Here is an 18018-nt window from a genome sequence, read left to right on the forward strand (position 1 = left end):
CTCTCTCTCTCTGGCCTCACTCTCTCTGGCCTCTCTCTCTCTCTCTGGCTTCTCTCTCTCTGGCCTCTCCCTCTCTCTCTGTCTTGGCCTCCCCCCCCCCCCCCCCCCCCCCCCCCACCGTTCTCGCTCTGTCTCTGCCCACTCCCATCTCGCGCGTTGTTTCTCTCTGCCCACTCCCATCGCACGCATTGTTCCTCTCTGCCCACTCCCATCGCACGCATTGTTTTTCTCTGCCCACTCCCATCGCGCGCCTTGTTTCTCTCTGCCCACTCCCCCGCGCCGGTTGTTTCTCTCTGCCCACTCCCCCGCGCCGGTTGTTTCTCTCTGCCCACTCCCCCCGCGCGCGTTGTTCCTCTCTGCCCACTCCCATCGCGCGCATTGTTTCTCTCTGCCCACTCCCATCGCGCGCGTTGTTACTCTCTGCCCACTCCCCCCGCGTGCGTTGTTTCTCTCTGCCCACTCCCATCGCGCGCGTTGTTCCTCTCTGCCCACTCCCATCGCGCGCGTTGTTCCTCTCTGCCCACTCCCTGCACGCGTGCCCTTTGCCCGCTCCCGCGTTCTGTCTGCCCGCTCCATCGCGTGCTCTCTTGTCCCGCTCCTCGAGCATATGCACTCTGCACGGATGTGCTGTCTGCCTGCTCCCGCCCGTTCTCTGCCCGCTTCCCCCAGGCGCGCGCTCTCTGCCTGCTCCCCTTGGGCGCGTGCTCTCTCCCGCTTCCCCCGGGCATGCACTCTCTGCTCGCTCCCCCCGGGGCGCGTGCTGTCTGCCCGCTCCCCCCGGGCGCGCGTTTTCTCTGCCCGCTCCCCCCGGGCGCGCGTTTTCTCTGCCCGCTCCCCCCGGGCGCGCGTTTTCTCTGCCCGCTCCCCCCGGGCGCGCGTTTTCTCTGCCCGCTCCCCCCGGGCGCGCGTTTTCTCTGCCCGCTCCCCCCGGGCGCGCGTTTTCTCTGCCCGCTCCCCCCGGGCGCGCGTTTTCTCTGCCCGCTCCCCCCGGGCGCGCGTTTTCTCTGCCCGCTCCCCCCGGGCGCGCGTTTTCTCTGCCCGCTCCCCCCGGGCGCGCGTTTTCTCTGCCCGCTCCCCCCGGGCGCGCGTTTTCTCTGCCCGCTCCCCCCGGGCGCGCGTTTTCTCTGCCCGCTCCCCCCGGGCGCGCGTTTTCTCTGCCCGCTCCCCCCGGGCGCGCGTTTTCTCTGCCCGCTCCCCCCGGGCGCGCGTTTTCTCTGCCCGCTCCCCCCGGGCGCGCGTTTTCTCTGCCCGCTCCCCCCGGGCGCGCGTTTTCTCTGCCCGCTCCCCCCGGGCGCGCGTTTTCTCTGCCCGCTCCCCCGCGGGCGCGCGTTTTCTCTGCCCGCTCCCCCCGGGCGCGTGTTTTCTCTGCCCGCTCCCCCCGGGCGCGCGTTTTCTCTGCCCGCTCCCCCCGGGCGCGCGTTTTCTCTGCCCGCTCCCCCCGGGCGCGCGTTTTCTCTGCCCGCTCCCCCCGGGCGCGCGTTTTCTCCGCCCGCTCCCCCCGGGCGCGTGCACTCTCTGCTCGCTCCCCCCGGGGTGCATGCTGTCTGCCCAATCCCCCCGTGTGCGCGTTTTCTTTGCCTGCTCCCCCGGTGCGTGCGCTGTCTCCCACTACCCCCGAGAGCGTGCTCTCTGCCCGATACCCCCAGGCGTGCTTTCTCTCTGCCCGCTCCCCCCGGTGCGTGCACTCTCTGCCCGATCCCCCCCGGGCATGCGATCTCTCTGCCCGCTCCCCCCTAACCTCCTGTGTGGGACCTTATCAGAAGTCTTCTGAAAATCATACACCACATCCATTGGTTTTCCTCTATCTACGCTACAAGTAACCTTCTCAAAAAAAACTCCAACAGTTTTGTCAAACGTGATTTCCTTTTCATAAATCTATGTTGACTCTACCCAATCATATCATTTTCCAGGAGTCCAGTTATTGCATAGCTTATAATCGATTGCGACATTTTCCCGATTGCTGATGTTAAACTAACAGGTCTGTGGTTCTCTCTTTTCTCCCTTGCTCCCTTCCTAGATAGTGGCGTTACATTTGCTACTTTTCAGACTGCAGGAACCATTCCAGATCTTTCGAATATTGAAAGATAACCACCAAAGCATCCACTATCTCTCTAGCCACCTCCTTCAACACTCTGGTTTGTAGCTCATCTGATCCAGAGAATTTATCAGCCTACAGTCCAGTTAACCTTTTGAGTACTACCGCTTTATTGATACTAATTTCTTTTTCATTTTTACAAGTCCCTTGGTTCCCTCGTATTTCTGGGAGATTTTTGGTATTTTCCTCCGTGAAGACAGACACAAAGTCATTGATTAGTCTCTCTGCCATTTACTCATTCTCCCCCATGAACTCTCCTGTCTCAGCCTGCAGTGGATCCGCATTTGTCCTTGCTAATCTTTTCCTTTTCATATACTAAAGAAGCTTTTCTAGTTGGCCTTTATATTTCTAGCTAGCTTGCATTCATAGTCTCTTTTCCCTTTCTTTATCGGTTTCTTGGTCTTCCTTTGGATTCTAAATTGCTCCCAATCCTCAGGCTTACCACTTTTTCTGGTGACTTTATGCAATCTTTAACTTCTTTTGTTCGCTTAGTTGATTTACCTTTCCTGTTGGGTTTTTGTGTCTTAGACGAATGTATATTTGTACACCATTTAAATACTAGCCATTGCCTGTATACCATCAAATCCTTTAATGTATTTTCCCAATCCACCATAGCCAACTTGCCCCTCATATTTTCAGTTTCCTTTGTTCAGATTTAAGACCCTAGTTTCAGAATGAAGCTTTCAAGCTTCATGTAAAATTCTATCATATTAATCAGCCCTTTCTCATTAACATAATACTAAATCTAAAATAGCCCGATCTTCAACATACTGCTCCAGAAACCCATCTCGTGTACACTCCAGGAATTTATCCTCCATAGCAATAGTGCTCATTTGGTCTACCCAATCTATATGCCAATTGAAGTTGCCCATTATTATTGTATTGCCCATGCTACATGCAGCTCTCATTTCCTGATTTATATCGTGCCCAACATTACCACTACAGATTGGTGGCCTATAAACAGTCCCGTTCAATGTTTGCTTCCCCTTGCTGTTTCTTAGCTCCACCCAAACTGATTCTACTGATCGGCAGCTGTAGTTCTGCACCTGCAAGTTCCCCCCCAAGCCGCACACCATCCTGACTTGGAACTATATCATCGTTCCTTCAGTATGCTGGAACTCCCTTCCTAACAGCACTGTGAGTATACCTACCCCACGTGGATTGAAGCAGATCAAGAAAGTGGCTCACCATCACCTTCTCAACGGCAATTACGGATGGGCAATAAAGGCTGGCCTAGCCAGCGATGCTCACATCCCTTGAACATATAAAACAAAATTCTGGCACAGGATAGCGGCATGCTGTGGGAGATAACCTGCGCAGGAACATGCTATCAGCGTTGTATACTTGTGGATGACATAGCGTAGTTCTTGATACTGGCACAGTATAGCGACATGGTGTAGTACTGGATATCTGTATAGTGCAGTTCTGGATACTCCCAATGGACAACCAATATAAATGGTTCCAGGTTTTTCCAGAGAAAACAAGGATTAATAGATGTGGATGAGAGTTCACGCAGTGTGTAGAGATTGCTCAAATAGAGACAGACCTTTCTTATGAGCAAGGAAAGGGACTGGGGCAAGTTAGGTGCTTCACGTTCTGTGGTGACAATGAATAATACTTCAATGTAAAATCTGAGAGTTCATTGAGAAGCACGTGGGGTAGGGCAGCAGGCCGTAGCAGGGTATGTTCATAGAATTTCTTTCTTTGCCACTGTAGAGAGGGCTTTTGGCACTCGATTTCCATGAAACAACCAGATAAGTTCAGAACCTGCTGTTTTCATATTGCAAAAATTTAACCCTGTAAAGAGGGCAGGGATTTACAGAAACATAATTCGAATCTTAATCCGGGGGTCCGTAGGACTTTCATTGGGTCAAGTCTCTGGTTTCTGTTTCAGTAAATCATTTGAATTCTCTTACATGTTGATTTTACGAGTTAATGTCTTTTTTTTTGTAGATTGAGTCAACATAATGGCTGTATTGAATGGAAGCCTTGTGCTGGAGCGTTGTTGCATGTTCTGCGATGCAGGGTCGCTGTATTGTGGAGCAATTGCATGGTAACTGGTGAGTTTGGCATTGTGCGAGAGGGTGGGATAGGTGGGTATGCTGACCATGGGGCAGCGGGAAACAATCAAGGTTCCTTACCTGATTTGGTGATCTGCCCTCAAACTGTCATGCGTATTGCTCCCTCATTGTGTGATACAGTAGTAGCATAGAGACCGATTGTAGCACTCCAACTACCAAACCAGCGGAGTTCCTTGGACCCCATGCACTAAAGCTGTCTATATTGATCTGCACTGCCCTGGGGAATGTGCTCACTCACTGGACCATTGTGCTTAGACTTCTGTCTGAATTTGGCAGCAGCAATCTTTTTTTAGTTGTTGTAGCAAAGGTGATTATAACATGATAATGAAATAGAGTGGAAGTGGAGGGGGTTAAGAGTTTGAAGGTGTAGTGGCAACTGGCATTGGGTGAGTTTTACTGGGGCAGACTCAGAAGAAAGTGGTGTTGGAAGGGGGATGAGAGTAATCAGAGATATAAGGGAGGGGGTCAGAGGTAGAGACCATTGGACTAGAGAGGAAGTGAGGTGATAAGATCCAGTGGGTGGCCGAGACTATAGGTTGGAAACTTTAGTTTGGAAGAGGGACTTGGGGATGAAGGAGGGCAATGGGAGTGAAGATAAAGATCAAAATCGCTGAAGATGTGGAGTGGCTCATTGCCAGGATTGAGAAAAGAAAGAAGGATGGATAATTCTGCAGTTGGACTTGGAGGAGGGTGGATGGTAAACAAAGGGGTATTTAAAGGAGAAGCAAGGGGGGGGTGAAACAAGGTGAGGTGCTCAAAGGTGGCACGCGATTAGAGGGAGTGGCCAAGGTGCGGCTGGGATCAGTGCCTCACATGCCACTTAAGCTGTTCGGGAAGGGCGGGTGGTGAAAATTATAGCCAGGTAGGTGGTCTTTGGTAGGACAAGGTGTCACCAAGACCATTGTGCCAGTGCAATCATCCACAATAAGGTTGTGGATGACAAGGGCCTTGTTTGTGAAGGGAAGGGCAATGTCTAGAGGAGTGGTGATTGATTCCCTGGGAGAGTCCAAGGGAGAGTGGTGGGTAGAATGAGGAAAGGAAGGATGTCTTCGAGGTTGCTCAGGGCGGCAAGGTGACCAAGGAAAATTACAATTTCATTCCTCATCTCTACTTCCCATGCCCTCCCTCCTTAAGCTTCTCCAAATAAAGTCACCCACCCAAATTCACCCTGATTGTAAGGGGAGAGGGATGGGCGCCTCGAAGATTCGTGCCCTCTGCCCCCTGGTCATTTGGTGATTCCCACCCATAGGTCCTTCGGCGAGCCTCCCTCTACATTCAGGAACTCTGAGACTTGGTGCACAAAAGCTTGAAAAATCCTATTAACCACAGTGCAGTGAGACTTGGTTGACTGATTATCTCTTAATATCTTTCAGTCAATGCAGAGCAGCATTTGCCCATGCTGTATGAGTGACTCCAAGTAAATGTAGTTCTTCTTTGGTAACACTGCTTGTTCTACCCTGTAGGGTTGTGTGAGCTGTACCAGGAGCCATGGAGAAGGAGGGTAGCATCCAGCTGGAGGTACCGGATTTCAGCAGCTCCGTGCTGGCCCAGCTCAACCAGTTGCGGATGCAAGGGCGGCTCTGCGACATCGTGGTTGACGTCCAGGGGAAGTCATTCCGTGCCCACAAGGCAGTGCTGGCCGCCAGTTCTCCCTACTTCCGTGACCACATGTCCCTGGGTGAGATGAGCGCTGTCTCCATTTCTGTCATCAAGAGCCCCGCAGTGTTTGAGCGCCTGCTGGCCTTCTGCTACACGGGCAAGCTGTGCCTGCAGGTGGCCGATATCATCAGCTACCTGACAGCGGCCAGCTTCCTCCAGATGCAGTACATCATCGACAAGTGCACACAGATCCTCGACGGCATTCATTTCCGCATCGATGTCTCAGAAGTGGAGGCAGGGCTCTGCCAGGATGGCCCAAAGCGCCCAGCCCCGTCCCGCAGCGGCAGCATCGCCCCTTCCAACCCCCGGCATAGCCGGGCTTCCTCGGGGTATGGCCGTGGCAGCCCGCTGCCTGACGAGCTGGGCAGTGGCGGTGATGAGAGGCTGGTGAGAATTGACCGGGTGGGCCAATGGTATGTGGAGACTGCAGTCAGTGGCGACCGCAGCCCAGAGGCCATCCGGCAGATCAGCGGCATGCGGATCAAGACGGAGACTCCAGACGAGTGGATCATGTCAGAAAACCAGCCGTCCGGGGAGGACGGCAGCAGTGCAGAGGAGGTGACAGCCATGGTGATTGACAGCGCCGGGCACAGCACCCTGGTCCAGGAGGCCTTTCCCACCACTGCCTCGAGCGGCAAGATCTCGAGACCCTCCAGCAGCTTCAGCGAGATGGACAGGTATGGAGAGCAATGGGGTTTAGTGCCCCCTCGTAAATACTGCTTCAGTGGTGCGTTGTGGAGGTGGGAACTAGCCGGGCCCGCGTGGCTGTGTGGTGGGGGGGTGGGAGGGAACTAGCCAGGACTGCGCGTGAAAAAGATCAGGCAAGTTCTCCCCAGTGTCCAGGCCAATATTTATCTCCCAACCATCATCACTAAAAACAAATTATCTGATCATAGCTAGATCCCACAAACAATAATTAAATAAATAAACAAATTAGCTGCCACATTTCCTACATCATATCAGGAGCTATATTTCAGCGTTATTTAATTGGCTGTAAAGGGCTTTGGGATGTCCTGAGGTTGCGAAATATGCTATATAAATCCAAGTCTGTCTGTCTTTGAAGTCATTTATAGCCTTTCACATTCCCTGCAGTCCTGCTCTCATTGCCTAACTCTACCAGCAGTTGCTATAATGGTGCCTCTATGACTGAATCTGAAGATCGATGGTTGAGAAATGCCCTCGGGTTTCCCTTGTTGTCCAAATAGGTTTCTTCTTATTTCTGCTGTGTTCTTCACCACTGGTATATATTGAGTTTGTGATCCCTTTATGTGAAAGTAAACAACTTCTCTTCCTAGCTTTGTCCCTCTTAACAATCAGCTCCATTGGCTCGTTCTCAATTCGCCCAGAGTCCTCCTTCCTAAAGGTAGATGTCATTGTTGTACTCTCCTCCACAGTGAGTCTGATGCCAAACTCAGGTCACTGTTTGTTTCCAAGTTGGGTTTTGTGTAACAAACCAGAGTTTATCCAAAACTGAACTTGTGTGCTCCTAACTAGCTAGTCAAAAAGCAGCCCACAACCATGTTCAAGAAAGTAAATCTCTTCCTCCCATCTGATTCCTGGAAGATTACAATCCCTCACAATCATATTCTTGCCCAACACATGTCCCCAATCAATCAAACAATATCCTCGCTGGCTCAGCATGTAACAGATCCCAACAACTGGTTTCTTCCCCTTAATATCCCCTGCCTTCATCCATAGCATCTCTTTGTCCATAACAGCTTCATTGCTTCCCTTCCCTTCATTACTTTCGCATAACAGGTATTACCCACCTTGTGGCATATCTTGTATAGTTTCAAATGTAGCCACCCATCTTTATCCCCTATGTTGTCAAACATTCAACAAAAACTTGCATTTATATAACCCCTTTAACGTAATAAAATGCCCCAAGGCTCTTCACAGGAGGGTTATCGAACAAAATTTGACACTGAGCCGCATGAGATGACCGAAAGTTTGATGAAAGGGTTAGGTTTTAATTAGTGTCTGAAAGGAGGAAAGTGGTAGAGAGTTGGAGAAGTATAGGGAGGGAATTCCAGAGCTTCGGGCCTAGACAGCTGAAGACATGGCCACCAATGGTGGAGCAAATAAAATAAGGATTGCACAAGAGGCCACAATTACTGGTATGCAGAAATCTTGGAGGGTTGTAGGACTGGAGAAGGCTACAGAGATGGGGAGGGGTGAGGCCATGGAGGGATTTGAAAACAAGGATGAGAATTTTCAAATTGAAGCACTGCTAACCTGGAGCCAGTGTAGATCCATGAGCACTGGACTGACGGATGAACGGGACCTGGTGCAAGTTGGGACCTGGTGCAAGTTAGGACTTGGACAGCAGAATTTTGGATGATCTCAAGTTCAGGGAGCATGGAAGATAGGAGGCTGTCCAGGACTGCATTGGAATAATCAAGTCGAGAGGTAATGAAGGCATGGATGAGTATGGAGCTCCAGATTATTGCATTTATTATTGATGTTCCTTCCATTTCTGTACCACCTTAGCTCCACTGCTTCAGGAAGTCCTTCTTTTGTGCAGCGTCCCATGTCCTGCGCTCACTATTGGAGGTTGTCCCTGCAGCTATCTAGGCCCTAAACTCAGGAGTTCCCTCAAAAAACATGTCTACTCCTCTACCTTCTCCCTTCTTCAAAGATGCTGCTTAAGACCTACCTTTTTAGCAAAGGTAGTGTCCACCATTGCTGATATCTCTGAAGTAAAAGCAAAATACTGTAGATGCTGGAAATCTGAAATAAGAACAAGAAATGCTGGAAATACTCAGCAGATTTGGCAGCATCTGTGGAGAGAGAAGCAGAGGTAATGTTTCAGGTCAGTGACCCCAGATCAGAACTGGCAAATATTTGAAGTGTTGTCGGTTTTAAGCAAGTAAAGCGGGGGTGGGGCAAGAGATAACCAAAGAAAAGGTGTTGATAGGACAAGGTCACAGAGAATAACTGACCAGAAGGTCATGGAGCAAAGGCAAATGGTGTGCTGAAAGACAAAGCGTTAGTGCAGAGATGGTGTTAATTGACAGAAAAGTGAACAGCCTTCCCCAAGCACAAACACGGAAAAAAGCAGTGGGTAGGCACAGTAGAAACAAACTAAATAAAATAAACAAATAAAAAAAAACTAAACATAAAAATAAAAAGGGCCCGTCATGCTCTGAAATTATTGAACTCAATGTTCAGTCCGGTAGGTTGTAGTGTGCCTAATCGGCAAATGAGATGCTGTTCCTCGAGCTTGCCTTGATGTTCGCTGGAACACCGCAGCAATCCCAGGACAGAGATGTGAGCATGAGAGCAGGGGGGAAGTGTTGAAATGGCAAGCAACCGGAAGCTCGGGGTCATGCTTTCGGACTGAGCGGAAATGTTCTGCAAAGCGGACACCCATCTTGTGCTTTGTCTCCCCAATGTAGAGGAGACCACATTATGAGCAGTGAATACAGCATACTTAGTTTAGAGATACAGCACTGAAACAGGCCCTTCGGCCCACCGAGTCTGTGCCTACCAACAACCACCCATTTATACTAATCCTACACTAATTCCATATTCCTACCACATCCCCACCTGTCCCTATATTTCCCTACCACCTACCTATACTAGGGGAAGTTTATAATGGCCAATTAACCTATCAACCAGCAAGTCTTTGGCATGTGGGAGGAAACCGGAGCACCCGGAGGAAACCCACGCAGACACAGGGAGAACTTGCAAACTCCACACAGGCAGTACCCGGAATTGAACCCGGGTCGCTGGAGCTGTGAGGCTGCGCCGCTAACCACTGCGCCACTGTGCACTGTACTAAATTGAAAGAAGTACAAGTAAATCGCTGCTTCACCTGAAAGGACTGTTTGGGCCCTTGGATAGTGTCCACTATTTGTCTTGGGTATACTGCCACAGTAAATGGAGCTGTGTGTTTCGGGTATACTGTCAGATTAAATGGAGAAGCGTGTGTCGGGTATACTGTGACAGTAAATGGAGCAGTGTGTCTCGGGTATACTGTAACAGGAGGTGCAGCAGTGGGTCTCGTGTATATTGCCACAGTAAATGGAGCAGTGTATCTCGGGTACACTGTCACAGTAAATGGAGCAGTGTCTCTCGGGTACACTGTCACAGTAAATGGAGCAGTGTCTCTCGGGTACACTCTCACATTAAATGGAGCAGTGTCTCTTGGGTACACTGTCACAGTAAATGGAGCAGTGTATCTCGGGTACACTGTCACAGTAAATGGAGCAGTGTCTCTCGGGTACACTCCCACAGTAAATGGAGCAGTGTCTCTCGGGTACACTCCCACAGTAAATGGAGCAGTGTCTCTCGGGTACACTGTCACAGTAAATGGAGCAGTGTCTCTCGGGTACACTCCCACAGTAAATGGAGCAGTGTGTCTCGGGTACACTGTCACAGTAAATGGAGCAGTGTGTCTCGGGTACACTCTCACAGTAAATGGAGCAGTGTGTCTCGGGTACACTCCCACAGTAAATGGAGCAGTGTCTCTCGGGTACACTCCCACAGTAAATGGAGCAGTGTGTCTCGGGTACACTGTCACAGTAAATTGAGCAGTGTCTCTCGGGTACACTCTCACATTAAATGGAGCAGTGTCTCTCGGGTACACTGTCACAGTAAATGGAGCAGTATGTCTCGGGTACACTGTCACAGTAAATGGAGCAGTGTGTCTCGGGTACACTGTCACAGTAAATGGAGCAGTGTCTCTCGGGTACACTCTCACAGTAAATGGAGCAGTGTGTCTCGGGTACATTTCCACAGTAAATGGAGCAGTGTGTCTCGGGTACACTGTCACAGTAAATGGAGCAGTGTGTCTCGGGTGCACTCCCACAGCAAACGGAGCAGTGTCTCTCGGGTACACTCTCACAGTAAATGGAGCAGTGTGTCTCGGGTGCACTCCCACAGTAAATGGAGCAGTGTGTCTCGGGTACACTGTCACAGTAAATGGAGCAGTGTGTCTCGGGTACACTCTCACATTAAATGGAGCAGTGTCTCTCGGGTACACTGTCACAGTAAATGGAGCAGTGTCTCTCGGGTACACTCTCACAGTAAATGGAGCAGTGTGTCTCGGGTACACTCCCACAGTAAATGGAGCAGTGTGTCTCGGGTACACTCCCACAGGAAATGGAGCAGTGTCTCTCGGGTACACTCCCACAGTAAATGGAGCAGTGTCTCTCGGGTACACTCACAGTAAATGGAGCAGTGTCTCTCGGGTACACTCCCACAGTAAATGGAGCAGAGTCTCTCAGGTACACTGTCACAGTAAATGGAGCAGTGTATCTCGGGTACACTGTCACAGTAAATGGAGCAGTGTGTCTCGGGTGCACTCTCACAGTAAATGGAGCAGTGTATCTCGGGTTCACTCTCACAGTAAATGGAGCAGTGTGTCTCGGGTACACTCCCACAGTAAATGGAGCAGTGTGTCTCGGGTGCACTCTCACATTAAATGGAGCAGTGTGTCTCGGGTACACTGTCACAGTAAATGGAGCAGTGTCTCTCAGGTACACTGTCACAGTAAATGGAGCAGTGTCTCTCGGGTACACTGTCACAGTAAATGGAGCAGTGTCTCTCGGGTGCACTCCCACAGTAAATGGAGCAGTGTGTCTCGGGTACACTGTCACAGTAAATGGAGCAGTGTCTCTCGGGTACACTGTCACAGTAAATGGAGCAGTGTCTCTCGGGTGCACTCCCACAGTAAATGGAGCAGTGTGTCTCGGGTGCACTCCCACAGTAAATGGAGCAGTGTCTCTTGGGTACACTGTCACAGTAAATGGAGCAGTGTCTCTCGGGTACACTGTCATAGTAAATGGAGCAGTGTCTCTCGGGTGCACTCCCACAGTAAATGGAGCAGTGTGTCTCGGGTACACTGTCACAGTAAATGGAGCAGTGTCTCTCGGGTACACTGTCACAGTAAATGGAGCAGTGTCTCTCGGGTGCACTCACACAGTAAATGGAGCAGTGTGTCTCTCCCACAGTAAATGGAGCAGTGCGTCTTGTGTACACTCCCACAGTAAATGGAGCAGTGTGTCTCGGGTACACTCTCACAGTAACTAGAGCAGTGTGTCTCGGGTACACTGTCACAGTAAATGGAGCAGTGTCTCTCGGGTACACTCCCACTGTAAATGGAGCAGTGTCTCTCGGGTACACTCCCACAGTAAATGGAGCAGTGTCTCTCGGGTACACTGTCACAGTAAATGGAGCAGTGTCTCTCGGGTACACTCCCACAGTAAATGGAGCAGTGTCTCTCGGGTACACTGTCAGAGTAAATGGAGCAGTGTGTCTCGGGTACACTTTCACAGTAAATGGAGCAGTGTGTCTCGGGTACACTCCCACAGTAAATGGAGCAGTGTATCTCGGGGACACTGTCAGAGTAAATGGAGCAGTGTCTCTCGGGTACACTCCCACAGTAAATGGAGCAGTGTCTCTCATGTACACTCCCACAGTAAATGTAGCAGTGTCTCTCGGGTACACTGTCACAGTAAATGGAGCAGTGTGTCTCGGGTACACTCTCACATTAAATGGAGCAGTGTCTCTCGGGTACACTGTCACAGTAAATGGAGCAGTGTCTCGGGTACACTGTCACAGTAAATGGAGCAGTGTGTCTCGGGTACACTGTCACAGTAAATGGAGCAGTGTGTCTCGGGTACACTCTCACAGTAAATGGAGCAGTGTGTCTCGGGTACATTTCCACAGTAAATGGAGCAGTGTGTCTCGGGTACACTGTCACAGTAAATGGAGCAGTGTGTCTCGGGTGCACTCCCACAGTAAACGGAGCAGTGTCTCTCGGGTACACTCTCACAGTAAATGGAGCAGTGTGTCTCGGGTACACTCCCACAGTAAATGGAGCAGTGTGTCTCGGGTACACTGTCACAGTAAATGGAGCAGTGTGTCTCGGGTACACTCTCACATTAAATGGAGCAGTGTGTCTCGGGTACACTCTCACATTAAATGGAGCAGTGTCTCTCGGGTACACTGTCACAGTAAATGGAGTAGTGTCTCTCGGGTACACTCCCACAGTAAATGGAGCAGTGTCTCTCGGGTACACTGTCACAGTAAATGGAGCAGTGTCTCTCGGGTACACTGTCACAGTAAATGGAGCAGTGTCTCTCGGGTACACTGTCACAGTAAATGGAGCAGTGTGTCTCGGGTACACTCTCACATTAAATGGAGCAGTGTCTCTCGGGTACACTGTCACAGTAAATGGAGCAGTGTCTCTCGGGTACACTCCCACAGTAAATGGAGCAGAGTCTCTCAGGTACACTGTCACAGTAAATGGAGCAGTGTCTCTCGGGTGCACTCCCACAGTAAATGGAGCAGTGTCTCTTGGGTACACTGTCACAGTAAATGGAGCAGTGTATCTCGGGTACAGTGTCACAGTAAATGGAGCAGTGTCTCTCGGGTACACTCCCACAGTAAATGGAGCAGTGTCTCTCGGGTACACTCCCACAGTAAATGGAGCAGTGTCTCTCGGGTACACTGTCACAGTAAATGGAGCAGTGTCTCTCGGGTGCACTGTCACAGTAAATGGAGCAGTGTCTCTCGGGTACACTCCCACAGTAAATGGAGCAGTGTCTCTCGGGTACACTGTCACAGTAAATGGAGCAGTGTCTCTCGGGTACACTCCCACAGTAAATGGAGCAGTGTGTCTCGGGTACACTGTCACAGTAAATGGAGCAGTGTCTCTCAGGTACACTGTCACAGTAAATGGAGCAGTGTCTCTCGGGTACACTGTCACAGTAAATGGAGCAGTGTCTCTCGGGTGCACTCCCACAGTAAATGGAGCAGTGTGTCTCGGGTACACTGTCACAGTAAATGGAGCAGTGTCTCTCGGGTACACTGTCACAGTAAATGGAGCAGTGTCTCTCGGGTGCACTCCCACAGTAAATGGAGCAGTGTGTCTCGGGTGCACTCCCACAGTAAATGGAGCAGTGTCTCTTGGGTACACTGTCACAGTAAATGGAGCAGTGTCTCTCGGGTACACTGTCACAGTAAATGGAGCAGTGTCTCTCGGGTGCACTCACACAGTAAATGGAGCACTGTCTCTCGGGTACACTGTCACAGTAAATGGAGCAGTGTCTCTCGGGTGCACTCCCACAGTAAATGGAGCAGTGTGTCTCTGCCACAGTAAATGGAGCAGTGCGTCTTGTGTACACTCCCACAGTAAATGGAGCAGTGTGTCTCGGGTACACTCTCACAGTAACTAGAGCAGTGTGTCTCGGGTACACTGTCACAGTAAATGGAGCAGTGTCTCTCGGGTACACTCCCACAGTAAATGGAGCAGTGTCTCTCGGGTACACTCCCACAGTAAATGGAGCAGTGTCTCTCGGGTACACTGTCACAGTAAATGGAGCAGTGTCTCTCGGGTACACTCCCACAGTAAATGGAGCAGTGTCTCTCGGGTACACTGTCAGAGTAAATGGAGCAGTGTGTCTCGGGTACACTTTCACAGTAAATGGAGCAGTGTGTCTCGGGTACACTCACACAGTAAATGGAGCAGTGTATCTCGGGTACACTGTCAGAGTAAATGGAGCAGTGTCTCTCGGGTACACTCCCACAGTAAATGGAGCAGTGTCTCTCATGTACACTCCCACAGTAAATGTAGCAGTGTCTCTCGGGTACACTGTCACAGTAAATGGAGCAGTGTGTCTCGGGTACACTTTCACAGTAAATGGAGCAGTGTGTCTCGGGTGCACTCCCACAGTAAACGGAGCAGTGTCTCTCGGGTACACTCTCACAGTAAATGGAGCAGTGTGTCTCGGGTACACTCCCACAGTAAATGGAGCAGTGTGTCTCGGGTACACTGTCACAGTAAATGGAGCAGTGTGTCTCGGGTACACTCTCACATTAAATGGAGCAGTGTCTCTCGGGTACACTGTCACAGTAAATGGAGCAGTGTCTCTCGGGTACACTCCCACAGTAAATGGAGCAGTGTCTCTCGGGTACACTGTCACAGTAAATGGAGCAGTGTCTCTCGGGTACACTGTCACAGTAAATGGAGCAGTGTCTCTCGGGTACACTCCCACAGTAAATGGAGCAGTGTCTCTCGGGTACACTGTCACAGTAAATGGAGCAGAGTCTCTCAGGTACACTGTCACAGTAAATGGAGCAGTGTCTCTCGGGTACACTGTCACAGTAAATGGAGCAGTGTGTCTCGGGTGCACTCTCACAGTAAATGGAGCAGTGTATCTCGGGTACACTCTCACAGTAAATGGAGCAGTGTGTCTCGGGTACACTCCCACAGTAAATGGAGCAGTGTGTCTCGGGTACACTCTCACATTAAATGGAGCAGTGTCTCTCGGGTACACTGTCACAGTAAATGGAGCAGTGTCTCTCGGGTACACTCCCACAGTAAATGGAGCAGAGTCTCTCAGGTACACTGTCACAGTAAATGGAGCAGTGTCTCTCGGGTGCACTCCCACAGTAAATGGAGCAGTGTCTCTTGGGTACACTGTCACAGTAAATGGAGCAGTGTATCTCGGGTACACTGTCACAGTAAATGGAGCAGTGTCTCTCGGGTACACTCCCACAGTAAATGGAGCAGTGTCTCTCGGGTTCACTGTCACAGTAAATGGAGCAGTGTCTCTCGGGTGCACACCCACAGTAAATGGAGCAGTGTGTCTCGGGTACACTGTCACAGTAAATGGAGCAGTGTCTCTCGGGTACACTCCCACAGTAAATGGAGCAGTGTCTCTCGGGTACACTGTCACAGTAAATGGAGCAGTGTCTCTCGGGTACACTCCCACAGTAAATGGAGCAGTGTGTCTCGGGTACACTGTCACAGTAAATGGAGCAGTGTCTCTCAGGTACACTGTCACAGTAAATGGAGCAGTGTCTCTCGGGTACACTGTCACAGTAAATGGAGCAGTGTCTCTCGGGTGCACTCCCACAGTAAATGGAGCAGTGTGTCTCGGGTACACTGTCACAGTAAATGGAGCAGTGTCTCTCGGGTACACTGTCACAGTAAATGGAGCAGTGTCTCTCGGGTGCACTCCCACAGTAAATGGAGCAGTGTGTCTCGGGTGCACTCCCACAGTAAATGGAGCAGTGTCTCTTGGGTACACTGTCACAGTAAATGGAGCAGTGTCTCTCGGGTACACTGTCACAGTAAATGAAGCAGTGTCTCTCGGGTGCACTCCCACAGTAAATGGAGCAGTGTGTCTCGGGTACACTGTCACAGTAAATGGAGCACTGTCTCTCGGGTACACTGTCACAGTAAATGGAGCAGTGTCTCTCGGGTGCACTCCCACAGTAAATGGAGCAGTGTGTCTCTCCCACAGTAAATGGAGCAGTGCGTCTTGTGTACACTCCCACAGTAAATGGAGCAGTGTGTCTCGGGTACACTCTCACAGTAACTAGAGCAGTGTGTCTCGGGTACACTGTCACAGTAAATGGAGCAGTGTCTCTCGGGTACACTCCCACAGTAAATGGAGCAGTGTCTCTCGGGTGCACTCCCACAGTAAATGGAGCAGTGTCTCTCGGGTACACTGTCACAGTAAATGGAGCAGTGTCTCTCGGGTACACTCCCACAGTAAATGGAGCAGTGTCTCTCGGGTACACTGTCAGAGGAAATGGAGCAGTGTGTCTCGGGTACACTTTCACAGTAAATGGAGCAGTGTGTCTCGGGTACACTCACACAGTAAATGGAGCAGTGTATCTCGGGTACACTGTCAGAGTAAATGGAGCAGTGTCTCTCGGGTACACTCCCACAGTAAATGGAGCAGTGTCTCTCATGTACACTCCCACAGTAAATGTAGCAGTGTCTCTCGGGTACACTGTCACAGTAAATGGAGCAGTGTGTCTCGGGTACACTCTCACATTAAATGGAGCAGTGTCTCTCGGGTACACTGTCACAGTAAATGGAGCAGTGTCTCTCGGGTACACTGTCACAGTAAATGGAGCAGTGTGTCTCGGGTGCACTCTCACAGTAAATGGAGCAGTGTGTCTCGGGTACACTCTCACAGTAAATGGAGCAGTGTGTCTCGGGTACACTCCCACAGTAAATGGAGCAGTGTGTCTCGGGTACACTCTCACATTAAATGGAGCAGTGTGTCTCGGGTACATTTCCACAGTAAATGGAGCAGTGTGTCTCGGGTACACTGTCACAGTAAATGGAGCAGTGTGTCTCGGGTGCACTCCCACAGTAAATGGAGCAGTGTTTCTCGGGTACATTTCCACAGTAAATGGAGCAGTGTGTCTCGGGTACATTTCCGCATTAAATGGAGCAGTGTGTCTCGGGTACGCTCTCACAGTAAATGGAGCAGTGTGTCTCGGGTACATTTCCACAGTAAATGGAGCAGTGTGTCTCGGGTACACTCTCACATTAAATGGAGCAGTGTGTCTCGGGTACATTTCCACAGTAAATGGAGCGGTGTGTCTCGGGTACGCTCTCACAGTAAATGGAGCAGTGTGTCTCGGGTACATTTCCACAGTAAATGGAGCAGTGTGTCTCGGGTACATTTCCACAGTAAATGGAGCAGTGTGTCTCGGGTACACTCTCTCAGTAAATGGAGCAGTGTGTCTCGGGTACATTTCCACAGTAAATGGAGCAGTGTGTCTCGGGTACATTTCCACAGTAAATGGAGCAGTGTGTCTCGGGTACATTTCCACATCAAATGGAGCAGTGTGTCTCGGGTACATTTCCACATTAAATGGAGCAGTGTGTCTCGGGTACACTCTCTCAGTAAATGGAGCAGTGTGTTTCGGGTACACTCTCACATTAAATGGAGTAGTGTGTCTCGGGTACATTTGCACAGTAATTGGATCAGTGTGTCTCGGGTACACTCTCACAGTAAATGGAGCCGTGTGTCTTGGGTATACTCTCACAGTAAATGGAGCAGTGTGTCTCGGGTACACTCTCACAGTAAACGGAGCAGTGTGTCTCGGGTACATTTCCACATTAAATGGAGCAGTGTGTCTCGGGTACACTCCCACATTAAATGGAGCAGTGTGTCTCGGGTACATTTCCACAGTAAATGGAGCAGTGTGTCTCGGGTACATTTCCACAGTAAATGGAGCAGTGTGTCTCGGGTACACTCTCTCAGTAAATGGAGCAGTGTGTCTCGGGTACATTTCCACAGTAAATGGAGCAGTGTGTCTCGGGTACATTTCCACAGTAAATGGAGCAGTGTGTCTCGGGTACATTTCCACATCAAATGGAGCAGTGTGTCTCGGGTACATTTCCACATTAAATGGAGCAGTGTG

General features: G+C 50.5%; 1 protein-coding gene across 1 annotated transcript in view; it reads left to right on the plus strand.

Annotated features, from left to right (window-relative positions):
- Positions 1-4053: 4053 nt before the first annotated feature.
- Positions 4054-18018, plus strand: part of LOC137373145 (zinc finger and BTB domain-containing protein 37-like) — a 350886-nt gene continuing 336921 nt past the window's right edge. The window contains exons 1-2 of the mRNA XM_068037997.1: positions 4054-4155; positions 5640-6512. Of these exons, the coding sequence (XP_067894098.1) occupies positions 5665-6512 (848 nt within the window). The 5' untranslated portion in view covers positions 4054-4155; positions 5640-5664. The remainder of the gene's footprint in view (positions 4156-5639; positions 6513-18018) is intronic.

This window comes from Heterodontus francisci, chromosome 8, assembly GCF_036365525.1.
Source record: "Heterodontus francisci isolate sHetFra1 chromosome 8, sHetFra1.hap1, whole genome shotgun sequence".
NCBI classification, from domain to species: domain Eukaryota; kingdom Metazoa; phylum Chordata; class Chondrichthyes; order Heterodontiformes; family Heterodontidae; genus Heterodontus; species Heterodontus francisci.